This window comes from Pangasianodon hypophthalmus, chromosome 25, assembly GCF_027358585.1.
Source record: "Pangasianodon hypophthalmus isolate fPanHyp1 chromosome 25, fPanHyp1.pri, whole genome shotgun sequence".
Taxonomy (NCBI): Eukaryota; Metazoa; Chordata; class Actinopteri; order Siluriformes; family Pangasiidae; genus Pangasianodon; species Pangasianodon hypophthalmus.
The window spans coordinates 16662134-16683975 of NC_069734.1; the positions used below are offsets into that span (position 1 = coordinate 16662134).

The 21842-nt window shown below is 44.0% G+C and overlaps 1 protein-coding gene across 1 annotated transcript in view; it reads left to right on the forward strand.

Annotated features, from left to right (window-relative positions):
• LOC113547583 (uncharacterized) overlaps positions 1 to 21842 on the forward strand; it is a 46196-nt gene that overhangs the window by 6757 nt on the left and 17597 nt on the right. Inside the window, 25 exon segments of the mRNA XM_053229303.1 lie at positions 97 to 366; positions 468 to 552; positions 635 to 689; positions 768 to 982; positions 2225 to 2300; positions 2400 to 2780; positions 2888 to 3044; positions 3511 to 3678; positions 3803 to 4226; positions 4525 to 4839; positions 5211 to 5471; positions 7028 to 7113; positions 7710 to 8045; positions 8144 to 8368; positions 8979 to 9320; positions 9418 to 9630; positions 9786 to 10130; positions 10204 to 10422; positions 10527 to 10796; positions 19068 to 19337; positions 19435 to 19525; positions 19608 to 19662; positions 19741 to 19955; positions 21197 to 21272; positions 21372 to 21752. Of these exon segments, the coding sequence (XP_053085278.1) occupies positions 97 to 366; positions 468 to 552; positions 635 to 689; positions 768 to 982; positions 2225 to 2300; positions 2400 to 2780; positions 2888 to 3044; positions 3511 to 3678; positions 3803 to 4226; positions 4525 to 4839; positions 5211 to 5471; positions 7028 to 7113; positions 7710 to 8045; positions 8144 to 8368; positions 8979 to 9320; positions 9418 to 9630; positions 9786 to 10130; positions 10204 to 10422; positions 10527 to 10796; positions 19068 to 19337; positions 19435 to 19525; positions 19608 to 19662; positions 19741 to 19955; positions 21197 to 21272; positions 21372 to 21752 (5531 nt within the window).

The window sequence follows — 21842 nt, forward strand, 5'->3', positions numbered from 1 at the left end:
GGATTTTACTCTCCTCAATCATAGTACATCTATATCTATATCAAATGCTGATCCTGAACACACACCAGCTGATTCAGGTGTTTTATTTCTAATCAGATTCCCCTAAAGACACCAGTGCAGTGAGTCTTTCCTCTGGACACACAGTGGAGGGGGATTCAGTGACTCTGAGCTGTAGCAGTGATGCAAACCCTCCTGTTCTCACCTACTCCTGGTTTAAGCAGAGAGCAGCTGCAGACACACTGCTGACAACAGGCCAGAATTGCACCATCAGCAGCATCAGCTCCCAGCACAGCGGACTGTACTACTGCACTGCTCGCAACCAGCTGGGACAGCACAACTCTCCACCAACACGCCTGAACGTGTTAGGTATGTGCCGTGTAAAACTTTTATGTAGCTGTATAAAGTGGATGAACAAAAATAATAAAAGTAAAGCCTCATTGCATATGATTTTTTTTCTGAATGCTCAGAGGAGAACACAGGTTTAAAGGTCATCATGGTGGGACTGGTCGTCTTCCTGGCAGTAACACTCCTCTCAGGAGCTCTGTGGATGTGGTATGTAAAATATGTTTCAAACATAACTAAAATTAAAATACTCATTTACAATTAGCATGAACATGCGCTTGCTGTTTCTCAGGAAGAGGAAGTGGAGCTCAGCAAATGGCCACAGCAGCACTGGTGACAGCGGACAGGTGAGTGAAGGTGAAAAGAGGGACTGTTTGATCATGTGACATGTTCAAATATGAACTTTATCCTGTGCTTCTTTTCAGCCTCCGTCTGCTGCTGTGTATGAAAATGTCCCAGCCTCAAACCTCAGAGGGAGAGTCGCCTCAGATGATCAGGATAATGTTCACTATACCACAGTTGTTTTCAACTCGCACACACAGGAAGAGTCTCTGTCACCCAGGCTTCCTCCAGACACCACAGAGGAAGAGGATGTTCAGTACGCTGCTGTGAACTTTAGCAGGAACACTGCTGCCATCCAGTGAGCAAATCATTATCATTACACCAACACTAATTGTGCTGCTCAGTCTACTTCATTAAGTTCATTAAGTGACTGATTAGAAATCTAAGACATTACACTATTCTAGTCTTTAAATCACCTCTTTTTGTTCCACAGGCTTGTGGCAGACGAAGCGGCAGAAGATTCATCTCAGATCTACAGCAAGATCCAGAAAATCACCAGAAAGAGAACGAGCTGAGAGAGATGTGATCGTTCTGTTCTGTATCCAAACTGAACAGGAGAAGAGGGACGGCTTTGGCATTTTATCAGAGTAGCAGTATTGATGCTTCAGTAGTGTATTGTAGTGCTTATATAGTACTGTATACTGATTTACCTTAGCAGTTGTGCATGCAGGTCAGGATTTTTAAGAGGAATTTGGATTAAGGATTAATTTTTTTCACAACTGTTTTTTTTTTTGTTCCATTCATTGATTTATTCATTTATTTTTTACATTTATTTTAATGCTATTCAATCTATAGTGCTCTTTTTATTTTAAGTGATCTATATATGCTTTCTTTATGCATTCTGTTTTCGAGCAATAACTATAAAACTTTTTTTAATGAAATTACCTAGTTACTTTATTTATCATTCAATCTCTGAAGGAGCGGTGGAACAATTATGTTCGCGGGTTGCGGGCGCGCAGTCACAGTACCCCCCCTCAGATCCGAGCCTACTGCCGGCATGCAATGGGCCCAGAGTGAGTAGCTCCTGGACAGCCCATCTGCATTACTGTGCTGAGCCCCCGCCTGATGTTGTACTGTGAAATTGTCTTGGAGGGAGAGGAACCATCGCGTCACTCTAGTGTTAGTATCTTTCGCCTTGGCCATCCATTGGAGAGGGGCATGGTTGGTGACCAGGATGAAGGGCCGCCCGGCCAGGTAGTATTTAAGCTCGTCTACGGCCCATTTGATGGCTAGAGTCTCTCACTCCACGGCGGCATAGTTCCTCTCCGCGGGGGTCAGCTTTCGGCTCATGAAGAGGACCGGGTGCTCCTCCCCATCGAAGACTTGCGAGAGGACAGCCCCTAGCCCGGTCTCGGAGGCGTCTTTTTGGACAATGAAGGGGAGGCTGAAGTCGGGGTTTTGCAGCACTGGGGAACTCCGTCCGGTTGTCCCTTCTTGGTGAGGTCAGACAAGGGAGAGGCAATCGAGGAAAAGTTGGGCACGAATCGCCTATAATATCCAGCCAACCCCACAAAGGAACGTACCTGTTTCTTGGTGGTAGGTTTTGGATACTCATGCACGACTTCAACTTTCTTCTCTTGTGGCATGAGGAGGCCCCGGCCGATGTGGTACCCCAGGTACTGTGCCTCGGTTAATCCCATTTCTTGGCATTTCTTGGGGTTGGCTGTCAGCCCAGACTTCCGGAGCTCCCCTATGACCTCCCTGAGATGGTGTAGGTGGTCGGTCCAGGTGGAGGAATGTATTACTACATCGTCCAGATAGGCTGCAGCGTAGGGGCGGTGGGGCCACAGAACTCCGAGACCCGGTTCAGCTTCCAGAAGTCATTACACAGCCAGATACTCCAGTCAGGTTTTGGGACCACCACGATGGGGCTGGACCATGGGCTGGTTGACTCCTCGATTGCCTTGCGACAAGCTTCTGGGACACGGTATCGCCGCAGCCAGACCACAACTCCCGGAGGGGTTTTGATGGCGTGGTGGACCAGGTGCATAAGGCCGGGGTTGGAGGAGAAGACATCTGCGAACTGGTCCACCAGCTCTGCCAGTTCTTGGTTCTGGTCCTCTCCTCTGTGGACCAAGTTACGCTCCAACAAATCTGTGGGAAGGCTTGCAAACACAGACACAACAGGGGTGGGCTCAGTCCATTTCTTTAGCAGATTGATGTGATAAACCTGAGTGTCTGCATGCTTACCTGGCTGCTGCAGGCGATAGTTGACCAGCCCCACCTTCTCAAGGACTGTGAACGGGCTTTGCAGGAATTTGCAGGTGGCGTCTGGGAGGAGGAGAAGGACCTTGTCACCTGGGCGAAACTCGCGGGGCTGAGCGGATCAGTTATAGGCCCTGTTCTGTTCCCGCTGAGCAGTCTCCATATGCTCCCAGACGATCGGCATCACATTGTCAATATGTCCAGGGTCGCCTTCCAAAGAGTAGTTTGAAGGGGGTGAAGTCGGTAGAAGTTTGCGGGGTTTCTTGGACGATGAAGAGGACGTCGGAGATGAGAAGGTCCCAGTTCCTCCCCTCCTTGTCTACCACCCTCCGGAGCATCCGCTTCAGCGTCTGATTGAATCTTTCCACCAGCCCTTCTAACTGGGGGTGGTAGACAGATGTCCTTAGGTGGGCCACCTGCAACAACCGACACAGATCCGCCATTAGTTTAGATGTAAAGGGCGTACCTTGGTCAGTGAGGATGTCCTTGGCAATTCCCGCATGGCTGAAGAGGGGAAGGAGCTCTCGGGTGATGTTCCGGGAGGTGGTTTTCCGAAGGGGGAAGGCCTCGGGGTACCGGCTGGCATAATCCACAATGACTAAGATGTACTCATGGCCCCAGGCCGACTTTGGCAGCGGTCCTACCATAACTATGCCAATCCTCTCGAAGGGGAGGCCGATAATGGGGAGAGAGATGAGCGGCACGGGAGCAGGCTTATAGGGGGTCGTCCTCTGGCACTGGGGGCACTGCTGGCAGAAGGCCCGGACCTCGTCGTCCATCCCGGGCCAGGTGAATCAGTCCTTCAATTTCTCTAGGGTGTTCTGGGGGCCCCAGGTGCCACCCCAGTGGATGAGCATGGGCTAGGTGCAGAAGGGCCTGCGTGCGGCTGCGTGGCACCACCTGCAGTTCGTAGGGCTGGTTTTGGCGCTCCGTCTTGAGGTACAGCAGGCCTCCTCGCACCAGGAATTAGGAGGTTGGCAGCCGCTGGTCGGGCTGCTGGTGTACACCTTCGATGACCCGCACCTGAGCCCAGCAGTTCTTCAGTCTAGCATTCTCCTTCTGCTCCCGGCCGAAATTTCCCTCTCTGGCAACCTGCGAATATACAGAGGAGACAGGATTAGTCAGGGGGAGGCATGCTGGCCGGACATTGCTAGCCTCCGCTTGGGCCTCCTTTCCTTCGTGGTGTTGGGAGGCTTTGGCAGTGGAGTACCCTGGCCAGTCTCGACCCTGGAGCAGAGGCACGGGGAACTCAGGGATAAAGCCCTCCAGGAGGGGCCACTCCTTAGCCCGGTGGCCCACAGAGACATGGGCTGCAGGGACCTGATTGGCATCCCCATGTACACAGGAGACCATCAGGGATCCTTGAGCTTGTGGTGAGGCGAGGATGGAGGGCCGGTCCAGGGTAACTGTGCTCCCTGAGTCCAGGAGGGCCGAAACTGGCCTACCATTAACGCGAACGGGCACTGTGGGCAGGCTGGGCGGGGCTGCCCTATAGAGGGCTCATCCGGTGAGCCAAGGCTTTTCCATCCGTTGGGGGGGGGGGTTTGGGTCTGGTTCGGTAGGCATGGATGCCTCTTGGGGCGTCCCATAAGCGGAGTGGCTATGGCTGGGTCTTCCCTCCCCTTGGGTGTGCAGATCTAAGCACCTCGTCGGAGAGGGTTGGGGAAAGTCATGTCAGTCGCCCATGCCGATCTCCAGAGTAGCCACCGCTCACTCCAGAGCCTCCAGCATTTCCCTGGGGGGTGCGGGCTCCACGCATGCCCCACCGCCTTCTTTTCTTCGGGCGGCAGAGCTCGGAGGAACGGATCCATGGCCACTCACTCGGCAACCTCAGTGGCTGAGAGGCGGCCTGGCTGGAGACCGCAGTCCAGGAGGATCTTGTTTTTCACTAGGCTGTACTCCGTGGCCTCCTCCGGGTCGAGGGCATGATAGGCCAGCTGGGCCTCTCCCGTGAGGAGTGGAGCAAGGGAGGAAGCGACGATCTCAAACATGTGTAGATAGGCCTCCACTTCATCGTCGGCCGTGAGCTTGGTGAGGAGGTGCTGGGCCTCGCGGCAGGGGCTGGGGAGGGGGACCGCAGCGGTGTCTGGCTTCCTAAGTTCCAGGAGCTCTTGGGTTGTGGCGTGGAGGCCGCGGGCTAGCTCCTGGGACAATGCTTGCTGCTGCAGGCTTGCTTGGAGAAGTTGTTGAAGTGTGGCTTCCATCACACTGCTAGGTGCTGTGTTCATGCCCGCATCCTCCACCACTGTGACGTGCGAGATCACAGAAAGGCTGAACACAAGCACCTGTTCATGTGCAAAATGTGCTCTTTATTTTCTAAGTGGAGGTTGGGGAAAAGTGGTGAAAGGCGGCGGTGAGAGGTTGTCCCGGCGTGTGGTGCGTGAGTGTGAGGCTCGTCTTCTCCGCTTATGTCTCCGTCTGCAAAAGGACAAAATTAGCGGGCATGTAGAGCCTACCTCGACTGGAGAGCGGCCACGTGCTCCTTTTATATCCCTCGGTTTCCTCTGTGAGGGTAGATTTAGAATGGGGGTGCTGAAGCGGCGTTGTCCTTTCAGCACCCTGCCGCAGCTGTGTGAAGAGCGGTGGAAAAATTATGTGCGCAGGCCGCGGGCCCGTCGTCACGAACATTATAAAGAATTATAACGTTTTATGTATATATATACTGTCTGTAAAAATGTCTTTTTAAAATGGGTTTAAAAAGAAAATTTGCTGTCCAGCACATATATATACCCAAGTATTTGTAGGAGTCGACTGTCTCAATTTGTGCGCCTTCAAAAGACTTGTGATGGGATAGACATTGTGAGAATTCAAACGAAATCATACATTTAGTTTTGTCAGGGTTGAGGATATTGTTAATATGTAGGGCAAATAACAGCAGGCCTAAAATAGACCCTTAATTATTTACATCAGTTGGATCACCAACTTTATGGAGGGAAATGACATGAGCAGCTTTCCAAACACTAGCTTTTATACCTGAGACGAATATGAAGTTAAAGTGCACTGATATTCAAGAAGTTTGGACTGCAGATAGTAGTTTACTGATTTCAAGTATTCCGTCTTTGTTTGAGGAGGGAGAGCGATATAATCCGATAACACTGACATGATCATTGCAACTAATACAAACATCCAAGGCAAAATGTTCAAACATTTTAGGAATGGATGAAAAAGAGAGACTCTTTTATGAATATCACAATTCCACCACCTTTACTCTTTCTATCGCAGCAAAATAATACGTAACCCTGAACCTTACTTTCAAGATAGATCAAAGATAAAGATAAAATAAATATAAATATTATATAATATATGATCTTACATCATGTATGTTTTGAGTAAAACGCTAAGACCCCCGCATGAGGGAGTTTCTAAAACTGAAGAGTCGCAATTGTTCACAATTGCTGCTCTACAGTCACATAGCTGCTCAGTTTGAAAGATATAAATAAATAAATCACCAGGAGGTCTGAATGTCTGCCGTCGTAGGCAAGTAGGTGATATCCTCACAGCTGGGCAATAATGTAAAACAGGAGTCTTCTAAAATGGCAGTCACCACTGGGAGGTGCTAGAAGCAGCCTAGCAATAAGTGATTATAGTGATGGCACATGGGTTTGTCTTGGTTTCTTTATTAATGCACCAGCAGCTTTATTATGACAAATATCTTGAAGAATTTCAATATCAGACAGTCTCAACAAACTCAAACCTGACTGGTCAGCGCTCACAGTCTTTTGAAGGAACAGAAATAGAGACAGTCATAACAGATGAAACAAAGTAGAGGCAAAAAAATACAGTACATATTTAGCTAGGCCTAGTAAAAGAAGTTAAATTAAACACTTTTTTTAGCTGAAAAGGAAGAAAAATAGTATAAGAATGCTGTGTTAATCAGACTTGAATTAATTCACGTGTAAAAACAAAGAGGAAGCCAAGGAGGCGTGACAGCACAATGCTGTATCAAGTGCACTACTCATCTTCCGTGTCTTTACTGCTAGTGTCATGAAGAAGCTCATAACTGCTTACAAGTGCAGTACGAGTGAAGGAGGAGCAGGCTGAATAAGGCAATTAATATTCATTAAAAGAGTAAGATAGATGTATTTTGTATTTATAAGGACATTTTTGGTCTAAATTCTACACGTGGTGGATCTTCAAGTGTCGGCTGTCTGAAGGCTGATGTCACCATGTTTTACAGAATGTCGAGAAATATTACAGTAGCAGCAATCCTCATGTTACTGACAGGTAAACTTTTCAGATATTTCAGCTCTTTCTACTGTTTTTATGTGCTGTTGTGTCACTACTGCAACAATTCAGAAAAGCATGTAATACTACATGTACTACTACTTTTTTAAAACGTCTGTGTGTTTGGAAGTATTTTTTAAAATTTGATTTGGGTGCAGGCAAGAACATTTGTAGGATGTTGTGGAGTAAAAGACAAAAGTTATAGAGCAAGAATAGCAAATTCTGATGAAACATACATATATCAAATCATTATATTATATTACTTTTACATTATCAAATCATTTTATTACAATATATTATTAATATATTATATAATACATTAACATCCTGCACCTTTCTTTTTCTGTGTGAGGTTATTTGTACCGTTAATTCTATAAACCCGGATGAGGTTTATGAACGGTTTCAACCTGAGTTCTATTTTTATCATCATTTTCACACCTCCTTCACTCATTCGCTATGTGTGACTGCAGCAGTGGTTAAAACTGTGGTTACACTCTTGCTGGTCAATGCATGAGCTATTGCTTTATGTGTTCAACTCATTTTAATTTGTGCTTCTGGTGTGTGTGTGTGTGTGCGCGTGTGTGTGTGTGTTCCAGGAGTTCAGGCTCAGCATAGTGTAACTCTCTTCTCTCAGAGTCTCTGTGCTGTTACTGGATCTACAGTAAAAATCCCCTGTACATTTACAAAACCTTATCAGTCCAGTGTCACACAGAGAGAGTGGTATCGAGTCCAGAGCTCTGAAGGAGAACCACAAGCCCTGAGCAAAGATCCACAATACTCAGAACGAGTGTCTGTAAGAACCTGGTTGTCTGTCTCTGAGCTGACACTGAGCAATGTGAGAATGAGTGACTCTGGAGTTTATAACTTTAGATTTAAAACACAGAGAAGTGACTGGATATCAGCCTCATCTGGAGTTCGACTGACTGTTACAGGTAATACACACAAACACACACACATTTTATTATATAATATGTAGTAAGTATTTCAGGTATGTAGTATTTACAGAGTTTTGTTACATAATTGTGTGTAGACTTGCAGTTGAAGGTGGATCCTAACACTGTAGGACAGAGAGAAGTGAAAGTGACCTGTAGCTCCACCTGCAGCATCAGCACATACAGTTTCTACTGGTACAGGAATGACAATTACATCAAATCTACCACTACCGCCTCCATTGTTCTCGACTCAACCAGTCCACATGATGAAGGCAGCTACTCCTGTCAGGTGTATGGGAAAGAACACCGCTCCCCTCCAGTGTGTAAGTGTCAGAGTAAATCTGTCCCTCAAACTGAAAACAGTAACTCATATTGCTGTCATTAAAACATCATGCTTTGCTTATATCATTGTTTCTGAAATGGTGACTTAATTTGAAAAATTAAAGAAAAAGGTTTCTGTATCAGTGATGGTGTGGGATATCATTTAATATTTTAATGAATGATTTAGTAAATAATTTAATAATAGATCAGTTAATAAATTGGTGGTGCTGTTCAACATAAGTCTAAACATGTCACTTCACTTCACAATTCTACCTCACAGTATTTGCCTTCATTTTCCATGACACAGAGAATAAACACATCTGAGCTGCGAAATGTTTATAAAAACAGAAAATATGGTGTTTTGACTCTAATAAATCTATTAAAAGCTCCACAGATACAATAGGTCCTGTTGCTACTTTTATTTTACGTTATACACTGGAGGGAGAAATGCTTTAGATCAGATGTTAGAATTGTACTGATCCAGATTTGCTTTCCTTTAATCAAATTTACAGAACAACTCGCATTTCACATTCATTTCAGCCTCAGATGTGCAAATGCAGCTCTCACAATTCGAGTTCTTTCTTCCTATGTGTACCTCTCTGTGTGTTTCAGGTGTACTGGGTAAAGAGTGTTGGGGTGTGACTTACACTCCTCAACATGTTTGTGCTCTGAAAGACACATTGATTGATTTGTCCTGCTCTTATAAACACCCTGCAGGCCACACAGTGATAAAATCAGTGTGGTTCATTAAAGAACAGGCTGATGGTGAGCCTGAGGATGTGAGAGAGGATGAGGAGTATCAGGGCCGAGTGCAGTACACACACAGCTCCCAGAATAACTGTAGTCTGAGAATCACTAAACTGAGAGAGAGAGACGCTCAAACATACAGATTCAGATTCTACACTGATGGGGGCAATTACACCGGCCAACCTGGAGTCTCTCTGTCTGTCACAGGTAATGTCACACAGTTATACTTTTACTTAACTACATTTACAGAGATGAAATAAATGAAAATAATAAACTAGTTTATAAACTAGTTTATTATTTGCAGATCTGAAGGTTACAGTATCAGACTGGCGTAATGGGTATAAAAATCTGAGCTGTTTCACCACCTGCACTCTGCCTAACAACCCCACTTACATCTGGTACAAGAACGGACAGCGTGTTAGTGACCAGGACAGAAATGAACTGTATGTCAGTAGTGGGGATGCAGGCAGCTACTCCTGTGCTGTAAGAGGACATGAGCTTCGCTCTCCTGCTGTCTGTAAGAACTCACTTTACACTTCACTCATTCTGTCATCTCACTGGCAGCTTCTGTTAGACTACAGTAAACTCACATGCAGTGATACATGAATAAGTGACGCTTTAGACTTTTTTTAAAGTTTGGATTTCTGTTCTAACTCATATTGTGTGTTTCAGGTGTTTTTGATGAGAAGAGCTGCTGGAGTGTGACTTACTCCACCCAGACTATCTGCTCTCTGATTGGCTCATCAGTGGACATACTGAGTTACTATACCTTTCCTAACAATCAGAAAATGACAAAAGTGTTCTGGTTCATTAAAAAGCAGGCTGATGCTGAGGCTGTGGATGTGAGAGAGGATGAGGAGTATCAGGGCCGAGTGCAGTACACACACAGCTCCCAGAATAACTGCAGTCTGAGAATCACTAACCTGACAGAGAGAGACGCTCAAACATACAGATTCAGATTCTACACTGATGGGGGTAATTACACCGGTGAACGTGGAGTCTCTCTGTCTGTTACAGGTAATGCCACATAATTATACATTTACTTAATTAAATTTAAGATGAAAATTATACATTTGTTTATTATTAGCAGATCTGAAGGTTACAGTCTCAGACTTGAGTGACCTGTACATGAAGCTGAGCTGCATCACCACCTGCACTCTGTCTAACAACCCCACTTACATCTGGTACAAGAACGGACAGCGTGTGTCTGACTGTAAATCTGCCTCCTGCTCTGTAGCTGCAGTCAGTGGTGCGGTCAGTTACAGCTGTGCTGTTGAAGGCCATGACAGTCTCTTCTCTCCTCCAGTGTGTGAGTGTGGATTTTACTCTCCTCAATCATAGTACATCTATATCTATATCAAATGCTGATCCTGAACACACACCAGCTGATTCAGGTGTTTTATTTCTAATCAGATTCCCCTAAAAACACCAGTGCAGTGAGTCTTTCCTCTGGAGACACAGTGGAGGGGGGTTCAGTGACTCTGAGCTGTAGCAGTGATGCAAACCCTCCTGTTCTCACCTACACCTGGTTTAAGCAGAGAGCAGATGCAGACACACTGCTGACAACAGGCCAGAATTACAGCATCAGCAACATCAGCTCCCAGCACAGCGGACTGTACTACTGCACTGCTCGCAACCAGCTGGGACAGCACAACTCTACACCAACACACCTGGATGTGTTACGTAAGTGCCGTGTAAAACTTTTATGTAGCTGTATAAAGTGGATGAACAAAAATAAAGCCTCATGTTGCTTATGATTTGTTTCTGAAGGCTCAGAGGAGAACACAGTGTTAAAGGTCATCATGGTGGGACTGGTCGTCTTCCTGGCAGTAACACTCTTCCCAGGAGCTCTGTGGATGTGGTATGTAAAATGTGAACATACTGAATATGTTTGAAACATGATTAAAATTAAATACTGATTTACGATTAGCATGAACAGGTGCTTGCTGTTTCTCAGGAAGAAGAAGGGGAGCTCAGCTAATGGCCACCGCAGCACTGGTGACAGCGGACAGGTGAGTGCAGGTGAAAAGAGGGACTGTTTGATCAGGCGACATGTTCAGATATGAACTTTATCCTGTGCTTCTTTTCAGCCTCCGTCTGCTGCTGTGTATCAAAATGTCCCAGCCTCAAACCTCAGAGGGAGAGTCGCCTCAGATGATCAGGATAACGTTCAATATGCCACTGTTGTTTTTAACTCGCACACACAGGAAGAGTCTCTGTCACCCAGACTTCCTCCAGACACCACAGAGGAAGAGGATGTTCAGTACGCTGCTGTGAACGTTAACAGGAACACTGCTGCCATCCAGTGAGCAAATCATTATCATTACACCAACACTAATTGTGCTGCTCAGTCTACTTCATTAAGTTCATTAAGTGACTGATTAGAATTGTAAGACATTACACTATTTTAGTCTTTAAATCACCTCTTTTTGTTCCACAGGCTTGTGGCAGATGAAGCGGCAGAAGATTCATCTCAGATCTACAGCAAGATCCAGAAAATCACCAGAAAGAGAACGAGCTGAGAGAGATGTGATCGTTCTGTTCTGTATCCAAATCGAACAGGAGAAGAGGCGCGGCTTTGGCATTTTATCAGAGTAGCAGTATTGATGCTTCAGTAGTGTATTGTAGTGTTTATATAGTACTGTATGCTGTTTTACCTTAGCAATTGTATATGCAGGTCAGGATTTTTAAGAGGAATTTAGATTAAGGATCAATTTTTTTTACATCTGTTTTTTTTTTTTTTTTGTTCCATTATAATCTTTATTAACGCGTCTTTGCTTTACATTTATTTTAATGCTATTCAATCTATAGTGCTCTTTTTATTTTAATTTTATGCATATAAAGAAAGCATATATAGGCTGTCAGGATGCACGCCTGACACTGAGTTGTCGAATCAGTGAGAGAGAGTAATAAAGTAGCGGCTGGAAACGCTTGAGTGAGAGAGAGAGAGATGCATGCGTGTCTTATGTATGCCTTCGATTTTTGTTTTACGTTCTGTTTGCGTTCTGTTTTTGATTAAACTTTACTTTTGTGTTCAGTCAGTTCCCGCCTCCTCCTTGCCCATCTTCGAAGAATGTAACACACTTCACAGATAGGCAAGGAGGAGCAGAACATTGCCCAGAGCATCACACTGCCTCCACCAGCTTGTCTTCTTCCCATTGTACATCCTGGTGCCATCTCTTCCCCAGAAGACGCCCCCGGCTGTCCACATGATGTAAAAGAAAACATAATTCATCAGACCAGGCCACCGTCTTCCATTGCTACTGCTATGCAGGCCCAAACGCAGCAAGCTGTGATGCACTGTGTGTTCTGACACCTTTCTATCATAGCCAGCATTAACTTTTTCAGCAATTTGTGCTACAGTAGCTCTTCTGTGAGATCGAACCAGACGGGCCAGCCTTCGCTCCCCACGTGCATCAAAGAGCCTTGGCCTCCATTGTCCCTGTTGCCGGTTCACCGGTTGTCCTTCCTTGGACCACTTTTGGTAGGTATTAACCAGTGCATACCGGGAACACCCCACAAGACCTGCCGTTTTGGAGATGCTCTGACCCAGTCGTCTAGCAATCACAATTTAGCGCCTGTCAAAGTCACTCAGATCCTTACACTTGCCCATTTTTCCTGCTTCCAACACATCAACATCAAAAACTGTCTGTTCACTTGCTGCCTAATATATCTCACCCCTTGACAGGTGCCATTGTAACAAGATAATCAATGCTATTCACGTCACCTGTCAGTGGTTTTAATGTTATGGCTGATCGATGTATATTTAATGCTTCACAACCAAGAGGGAAAACACAGAACTTAAACAGGGTGAGTAAGTAGGGGAACACAAAACAGGTGTGCACAAACACAGGAAGTGAGGCAGACAACAAAAGAAGAAATTCAAAAAAATGTGAGTGAGCTCTCTGGTCTGGGGGAATTGTCCATGGTGAACGTGGCAAAAGATTCCCCATCCTCGACTCACACCCATTTCCATAGCTGTCATTGGCTACGTTTACATGCACATCGAATTCCAATCCTGCATCTGTTAGCACCCACAATTCCTTGACTCAATTTCCTCAACTTCAGATCGTACAGAACTTAGCCACTAAGCTTCTGACAGGAATGTAGAATACAGCGCATATTACCCCAAACTTGTCCTCCTTATAATGTGAGCTTTACAATCAATTTTTACATTCTTTTAATAACTTACAATGCATTATATTGTTTTAATCAAAAGAAGGTTTTTTAATTAAAAAAGTCAAATAAATACATTAATGAATAACTAATTAAATTAATTCATTGTTTTATTTCGAAATAATTAAATTAAATAAATAAATGATCATGTTGAAAAATACCAGTACACTTCATACTAATCAGATTATCTTTATTTTCATAAAAGGTTCCTTACTTGAGGCTTTACAACACAGGGAGCTCTAGTGCCATCTGGTGGTTAAAAGGATGAAGTGCAGATAGCAGCCCAGTCTAGTCCTATAATTTTATTAATTTACATTTAACTGAGCTCTAGTCCTTGACATATTACAGCAGAGGCAAGGCTCATGTGGGCTTATCTGAAGAAAATACAGCTATGATTTTATTTTCCTTTTAATTAGTAATCTCTAGCTACTGTATCTGTAGAACAAGAATTTACACTAAGATCACATTTTATCACTAAATCCTTCAGCATTTACACACAGAGATATCATCACCTCATCACAGTGGTTACAGGAAGACAGCTCCATGATTTGTTCTAAACCCGACACCAATACTGACACCTTATTGGTGGAAAAGTGTGAACATTATACACGATTATAATCGAATCGAAAAATGCCAAAGGAACATTTTTGTGTATATCTGTGTGTGTGTGTGTGTGTGTGTGTGTGTGTGTGTGTGTGTGTGTGGCCATAATCTGAGGCTATTCATTTTTTTTAATCTGTTTAACATTTTCTATCAATTAACACCACTAACCCAAATAAATAAATAAATAAATAATCTCTCTAAAATTACATGTTGTTACAAGTTATTAATGTTATATTATCATTATTATTACTATTATTATGTTACTGCTAGTCATTTAATGTATTTCTGGGTTTAAAAACAAATCTTTATGTACAAACAGGAAGGCTGTAAACTTTAAGAGGTTGTCAGAGCGCCTGTGGAACAAAAGATCATTAAAACACTAGTGTGTAGGAGAGTTTGAAGTACCGGAAATGTCATTTATTATAAAATAGACTTGAGTGATGTGGTCAAACTCATCCTGCAAAGGGGTAGAGTGTGTGGTGAGAAGTGTGAAGTGTGAAAGTGCTACAATATTTATTTATAATGAAACACCAGGATGTCTGAATGTCTGCCGTGGTAGGCAAGCAGGTGATATCCTCACAGCTGGGCAATAATGTAAAACAGGAGTCTTCTAAAATGACGGTCACCACTGGGAGGTGCTAGAAGCAGCCTAGCAATAAGTGATTATAGAGACATCACATGGGTTTGTTTTGGTTTCTTTATTAATGCACCAGCAGCTTTATTAAGACAAGTATCTTGAAGAATTTCAATATCAGACAGTCTCAACAAACTCAAACCTGACTGGTCAGCGCTCACAGTCTTTTGAAGGAACAGAAATAGAGACAGTCATAACAGATGAAATAAAGTAGAGGCAAAAAAATACTCAAAAGAAAGAAAAATAGTATAAGAATGCTGTGTTAATCAGACTTGAATACCTTCACATGTAAAAACAAAGAGGAAGCCAAAATAGGGAGGTGTGACAACACAATGCTGTGTCAAGTGCACTACTCATCTTCCGTGTCTTTACTGCTAGTGTCATGAAGAAGCTCATAACTGCTTACAAGTGCAGTACGAGTGAAGGAGGAGCAGGCTGAATAAGGCGGTTAATATTCATTAAAAGAGAAAGATAGATGTATTTTGTATTTATAAGGACATTTTTGGTCTAAATTCTACACGTGGTGGATCTTCAAGTGTCGGCTGTCTGAAGGCTGATGTCACCATGTTTTACAAAATGTCGAGAAATATTACAGTAGCAGCAATCCTCATGTTACTGACAGGTAAACTTTACAGATATTTCAGCTCTTTCTACTGTTTTTATGTGCTGTTGTGTCACTACTGCAACAGAAAAGCCCTAAACATGTCTGTGTGTTTTATAAAATTTATAAAAATACTTCCAATGTGTTAAGATTTGGATGCAGGCAAGAACATTTGTAGGATGTTGTGGAGTAAAAGACAAAAGTTATAGAGCAAGAAACCAAATGAATAATTGCAAATTCTGATGAAACATACAAAGATCAAATCATTATATGATATTATTTTTATATTATAAAATCATTTTATTACAATATATTATTAATGTATTATATAATACATTAATATCCTGCACCTTTCTTTTTCTGTGTGAGCTTATTTGTACTGTTAATTCTATAACCCCAGATGAAGTTTAAGAACGGTGTCAAACTGAGTTCTATTTTCATCATCATTTTCACGCCTCCTTGGGTCACACGCTATGTGTGACTGAGAACAGCAGCAGCAGCAGTGTTTAAAACTTTGGTTACACTCTTGCTGGTTAATGCATGAGCCATTGCTTTATGTGTTTAACTCACTGTTTAACTGCTGTGTGTGTGTTCCAGGAGTTCAGGCTCAGCACAGTGTAACTCTCTCCACTCAGAGTCTCTGTGCTGTTACTGGATCTACAGTAAAAATCCCCTGTACATTTACAACACGTGATCACTCCAGTGTCACACAGAGAAAGTGGTATCGAGTCCAGAGCTCTGAAAGAGAACTACAAGACCTGAGCAAAGATCCACAATACTCAGGACGAGTGTCTGTAAGAACCGGGTGGTCTGACTGTGAGCTGACACTGAGAAATGTGAGAGTGAGTGATTCTGGAGTTTATAACTTTAGATTTAAAACACAGAGAAGTGTCTGGATATCAGCCTCATCTGGAGTTCGACTGACTGTTACAGGTAACACACACACACACACTTTTTGTATAATATGTAGTATGTATTTCAGCTATGTAGTATTTACAGAGTTTTGTTACATAATAGACTTGCAGTTGAAGGTGGATCCTAACACTGTAGGACAGAGAAAAGTGAAAGTGACCTGTAGCTCCACCTGCAGCATCAGCACATACCGTTTCTACTGGTACAGGAATGGCAATTACATCAAATCTACCACTACCGCCTCCATTGTGCTCGACTCAACCAGTCCACATGATGAAGGCAGCTACTCCTGTCAGGTGTATGAGAGTGAACACCGCTCTCCTCCAGTGTGTAAGTGTCAGAGTAAATCTGTCCCTCAGCATCAAACTGAAAACTCATATTGCTGTCACTAAAACATCATGCTTTGCTTATATCATCATTTGCTTATACATTGTTTCTGAAATGGTGACTTAATATGAATAATTAAAAAAAAGTTTCTAAATCAGTGATGGTGTGAGATTTCATTTAAGATTTCAATAATAAATTAGTGGTGCTGCTCAACATAAGTCTAAACACGTCACTTCACTTCACAATTCTACCTCACAATATCTGCCTTCATTTTCCGTGACACAGAGAATAAACACATCTGAGCTGCAAAATGTTTATAAAAACAGAAAATGTGGTGTTTTGACTCTAATAAATCTATTAAAAGCTCCACAGATACAATAAGTCCTGTTGCTCCTTTCATTTTATGTTATACACTGGAGGGAGAAATGCTTTAGATCAGATGTTAGAATTGTATTGATCTTAATTGTATAGATTTCTGTTCTCATTTTGTGTGTTTCAGGTCTTTTCGATGAGAAGAGCTGCTGGAGTGTGACTTACTCCACCCAGACTATCTGCTCTCTGATTGGCTCATCAGTGGACATACACAGTTATTACACCTTCCCTGATCATTACAAGGTCACAAAAGTGTTCTGGTTCATTAAAGAGCAGGTTGGTTCTGAGCCTGTGGATGTGAGAGAGGATGAGGAGTATCAGGGCCGAGTGCAGTACACACAGAGCTCCCAGAATAACTGTAGTCTGAGAATCACTAACCTGAGAGAGAGAGACGCTCACACCTACAGATTCAGATTCTACACTGATGATCCTAACGGCAAATACACAGGCCAACCTGGAGTCTCTCTGTCTGTCACAGGTAATGTCAGACACTTATACATGTACTTAACTGAATTTATACAGATGAAAACAAACCTAGTTGATTATTTGCAGATCTGAAGGTTACAGGTTTCACAACCTGCACTCTGTCTAACAACCCCACTTACATCTGGTACAAGAACGGACAGCGTGTTCCTAATTGGGACAGAAATAAACTGTATGTCAGTAGTAGGACTGCAGGCAGCTACTCCTGTGCTGTAAGAGGACATGAGGAGCTTCGCTCTCCTGCTGTCTGTAAGAACTCACTTTACACTTCACTCATTCTGTCTTCATCTCACTGCCAGCTTCTGCTAGACTACAATAAACTCACATGCAGTGACACATGAATAAGTGACGCTTTAGGCTTTTTTAAAGTTTGGATTTCTGTTCTAACTCATTTTGTGTGTTTCAGGTGTTTCTGATGAGAAGAGCTGCTGGAGTGTGACTTACTCCACCCAGACTATCTGCTCCCTGTGGATGTGAGAGAGGATAAGGAGTATCAGGGCCGAGTGCAGTACACACAGAACTCCCAGAATGACTGTAGTCTGAGAATCACTAACCTGAGAGAGAGAGACGCTCAAACATACGGATTCAGATTCTACACTGATGATCCTAACGGCAAATACACCGGCCAACCTGGAGTCTCTCTATCTGTCACAGGTAATGCCACACAATTATACATTTATTTAATTAAATTTAGATGAAAATAATAAATTTGTTTATTAATTGCAGATCTGAAGATTACAGTATCAGACTGGAGTAATGGGTATAAAAAGCTGAGCTGTTTCACCACCTGCACTCTGTCTAACAAGCCCACTTACATCTGGTACAAGAACGGACAGCGTGTTAGTGACCAGAACAGAAATGAAATGTATCTGTATGACAGTAGTGAGGATGCAGGCAGCTACTCCTGTGCTGTAAGAGGACATGGGGAGCTTCGCTCTCCTGCTGTCTGTAACTCTCTTTAAACGTCACTCACTCTGTCATCATCTCGCTGCCAGCTTCTGTTAAATTGCAATAAACTCACAGGCAGTTATTCCTGACTGAGTGATGCTGATGTATTGTTTTATATGACTTTTTTTTTTTTTTTTTTTAGAGATTTCTGTATTTTTCATGTTTCAGGTGTCAACTGCTGGAGTGTGAAGTACTCTGCTCAGACTATCTGCTCTCTGATTGGCTCATCAGTGGACATACACAGTTATTACACCTTCCCTGATCATTACAAGGTCACAAACATGTTCTGGTTCATTAAAGAGCAGGCTGCTGGTAAGCGAGTGGATGTGAGAGAGGATGAGGAGTATCAGGGCCGAGTGCAGTACACACACAGCTCCCAGAATAACTGTAGTCTGAGAATCACTAACCTGAGAGAGAGAGACGCTGAAACATACGGATTCAGATTCTACACTGAAGGGGGTAATTACACCAGTGAACATGGAGTCTCTCTGTCTGTCACAGGTAATGCCACACAATTATACATTTATTTAATTAAATTTATACAGATGAAAAGAAACCTAGTTTATTATTTGCAGATCTGAAGGTTACAGTCTCAGACTTGAGTGACCAGTACATGAAGCTGAGCTGTATCACCACCTGCACTCTGTCTAACAACCCCACTTACATCTGGTACAAGAACGGACAGCGTGTGTCTGATTGTAAAACTGCCTCCTGCTCTGTAGCTGCAGTCAGTGGTGCGGTCAGTTACAGCTGTGCTGTTGAAGGCCATGACAGTCTCCTCTCTCCTCCAGTGTGTGAGTGTGGATTTTACTCTCCTCAATCATAGTACATCTATATCTATATCAAATGCTGATCCTGAACACACACCAGCTGATTCAGGTGTTTTATTTCTAATCAGATTCCCCTAAAGACACCAGAGCAGTGGTTCTTTCCTCTGGACACACAGTGGAGGGGGATTCAGTGACTCTGAGCTGTAGCAGTGATGCAAACCCTCCTGTTCTCACCTACTCCTGGTTTAAGCAGAGAGCAGCTGCAGACACACTGCTGACAACAGGCCAGAATTACACCATCAGCAACATCAGCTCCCAGCACAGCGGACTGTACTACTGCACTGCTTGCAACCAGCTGGGACAGCACAACTCTACACCAACACACCTGGATGTGTTAGGTAAGTGCCGTGTAAAACTTTTATGTAGCTGTATAAAGTGGATGAACAAAAATAATAAAAGTAAAGCCTCATATTGCATATGATTTTTTTTCTGAAGGCTCAGAGGAGAACACAGGTTTAAAGGTCATCGTGGTGGGACTGGTCGTCTTCCTGGCAGTAACACTCCTCTCAGGAGCTCTGTGGATGTGGTATGTAAAATATGTTTCAAACATAACTAAAATTAAAATACTCATTTACAATTAGCATGAACATGCGCTTGCTATTTCTCAGGAAGAGGAATTGGAGCTCAGCTAATGGCCACAGCAGCACTGGTGACAGCGGACAGGTGAGTGAAGGTGAAAGGAGGGACTGTTTGATCATGTGACATGTTCAGATATGAACTTTATCCTGTGCTTCTTTTCAGCCTCCGTCTGCTGCTGTGTATGAAAATGTCCGAGCCTCAAACCTCAGAGGGAGAGTCGCCTCAGATGATCAGGATAATGTTCACTATGCCACTGTTGTTTTTAACTCGCACACACAGGAAGAGTCTCTGTCACCCAGGCTTCCTCCAGACACCACAGAGGAAGAGGATGTTCAGTACGCTGCTGTGAACTTTAGCAGGAACACTGCTGCCATCCAGTGAGCAAATCATTATCATTACACCAACACTAATTGTGCTGCTCAGTCTACTTCATTAAGTTCATTAAGTGACTGATTAGAAATCTAAGACATTACACTATTCTAGTCTTTAAATCACCTCTTTTTGTTCCACAGGCTTGTGGCAGACGAAGCGGCAGAAGATTCATCTCAGATCTACAGCAAGATCCAGAAAATCACCAGAAAGAGAACGAGCTGAGAGAGATGTGATCGTTCTGTTCTGTATCCAAACTGAACAGGAGAAGAGGGACGGCTTTGGCATTTTATCAGAGTAGCAGTATTGATGCTTCAGTAGTGTATTGTAGTGCTTATATAGTACTGTATACTGATTTACCTTAGCAGTTGTGCATGCAGGTCAGGATTTTTAAGAGGAATTTGGATTAAGGATTAATTTTTTTCACAACTGTTTTTTTTTTGTTCCATTCATTGATTTATTCATTTATTTTTTACATTTATTTTAATGCTATTCAATCTATAGTGCTCTTTTTATTTTAAGTGATCTATATATGCTTTCTTTATGCATTCTGTTTTCGAGCAATAACTATAAAACTTTTTTTAATGAAATTACCTAGTTACTTTATTTATCATTCAATCTCTGAAGGAGCGGTGGAACAATTATGTTCGCGGGTTGCGGGCGCGCAGTCACAGTACCCCCCCTCAGCTCCGAGCCTACTGCCGGCATGCAATGGGCCCAGAGTGAGTAGCTCCGGGAAAGCCCATCTGCATTACTGTGCTGAGCCCCCGCCTGATGTTGTACTGTGAAATTGTCTTGGAGGGAGAGGAACCATCGCGTCACTCTAGTGTTAGTATCTTTCGCCTTGGCCATCCATTGGAGAGGGGCATGGTTGGTGACCAGGATGAAGGGCCGCCCGGCCAGGTAGTATTTAAGCTCGTCTACGGCCCATTTGATGGCTAGAGTCTCTCACTCCACGGCGGCATAGTTCCTCTCCGCGGGGGTCAGCTTTCGGCTCATGAAGAGGACCGGGTGCTCCTCCCCATCGAAGACTTGCGAGAGGACAGCCCCTAGCCCGGTCTCGGAGGCGTCTTTTTGGACAATGAAGGGGAGGCTGAAGTCGGGGTTTTGCAGCACTGGGGAACTCCGTCCGGTTGTCCCTTCTTGGTGAGGTCAGACAAGGGAGAGGCAATCGAGGAAAAGTTGGGCACGAATCGCCTATAATATCCAGCCAACCCCACAAAGGAACGTACCTGTTTCTTGGTGGTAGGTTTTGGATACTCATGCACGACTTCAACTTTCTTCTCTTGTGGCATGAGGAGGCCCCGGCCGATGTGGTACCCCAGGTACTGTGCCTCGGTTAATCCCATTTCTTGGCATTTCTTGGGGTTGGCTGTCAGCCCAGACTTCCGGAGCTCCCCTATGACCTCCCTGAGATGGTGTAGGTGGTCGGTCCAGGTGGAGGAATGTATTACTACGTCGTCCAGATAGGCTGCAGCGTAGGGGCGGTGGGGCCACAGAACTCCGAGACCCGGTTCAGCTTCCAGAAGTCATTAAACAGCCAGATACTCCAGTCAGGTTTTGGGACCACCACAATGGGGCTGGACCATGGGCTGGTTGACTCCTCGATTGCCTTGCGACAAGCTTCTGGGACACGGTATCGCCGCAGCCAGACCACAACTCCCGGAGGGGTTTTGATGGCGTGGTGGACCAGGTGCATAAGGCCGGGGTTGGAGGAGAAGACATCTGCAAACTGGTCCACCAGCTCTGCCAGTTCTTGGTTCTGGTCCTCTCCTCTGTGGACCAAGTTACGCTCCAACAAATCTGTGGGAAGGCTTGCAAACACAGACACAACAGGGGTGGGCTCAGTCCATTTCTTTAGCAGATTGATGTGATAAACCTGAGTGTCTGCATGC